Here is a 708-nt window from a genome sequence, read left to right on the forward strand (position 1 = left end):
TTTGATGTTTTACATTAAATAACTGTTAACTAATGAAATGACATAATTGTCAAATTTTTTTGTGGCAAAAGGACAACGAAAAACATGTAAAACAACGTATACTTGAATTCATATCGGTTGTTAACATGGTTAATATGCAAGGAAATAGGGAGCCTACCACGATATTCAACCTGGATTTTAGAAAATTCAAGGGATATTTGAAAGACTTACCTGAAAAAATGTAGACCTTTCTGTTTTCCTTTCGTATCATCACGATTTGAACATTTGAAGACGCAGCAAGAGCGCACCATACTGAGACAAATGTTATGACTAAACCGAAAGTGCAAATGAGTTGCCCTGCGGAAGTGTTTGTACGCATGCGCGGAGAGCAGGCCCGCAGTTAACGTGAAGGGGCTTATAGCAGGCCATACTTTAAGCACATGACAAAAACATTTTCTCAAATTACACAGAAATGGGCTATTTAGCATAGCTGGCATTAAACATATAGGTGAGGGATAACATAATCACAATTATAAACAATGTGAAACAACTTTAAACGACCTACAGGGTAGATTACAAGCCTTTTTCACTGGGGTAAAATCTTGCGGAGATTCGACAATGGCGGCCTAATTTACATAAAAAATTACGGCGTACTTGGAGACATAATTTTTTTTTTTTTTTTTTAAAGTGACCTGGTGTTATAACTTGAGAGAAACACAATGTTTCTTT

General features: G+C 35.9%; 1 protein-coding gene across 1 annotated transcript in view; it reads right to left on the minus strand.

The window, feature by feature from the left end:
- LOC134276477 (uncharacterized) overlaps positions 1 to 371 on the minus strand; it is a 5,684-nt gene extending 5,313 nt beyond the window's left edge. Inside the window, exon 1 of the mRNA XM_062758729.1 lies at positions 211 to 371. Within this exon, the coding sequence (XP_062614713.1) occupies positions 211 to 290 (80 nt within the window). The 5' untranslated portion in view covers positions 291 to 371. The remainder of the gene's footprint in view (positions 1 to 210) is intronic.
- Between the last annotated feature and the right edge of the window lie 337 nt (positions 372 to 708).

The sequence above is a fragment of the Saccostrea cucullata genome, unplaced genomic scaffold (genome assembly GCF_032062105.1).
Source record: "Saccostrea cucullata isolate Sc308-1 unplaced genomic scaffold, CSIRO_AGI_Scuc_v1 ctg11227, whole genome shotgun sequence".
In the NCBI taxonomy this organism is placed as follows: domain Eukaryota; kingdom Metazoa; phylum Mollusca; class Bivalvia; order Ostreida; family Ostreidae; genus Saccostrea; species Saccostrea cuccullata.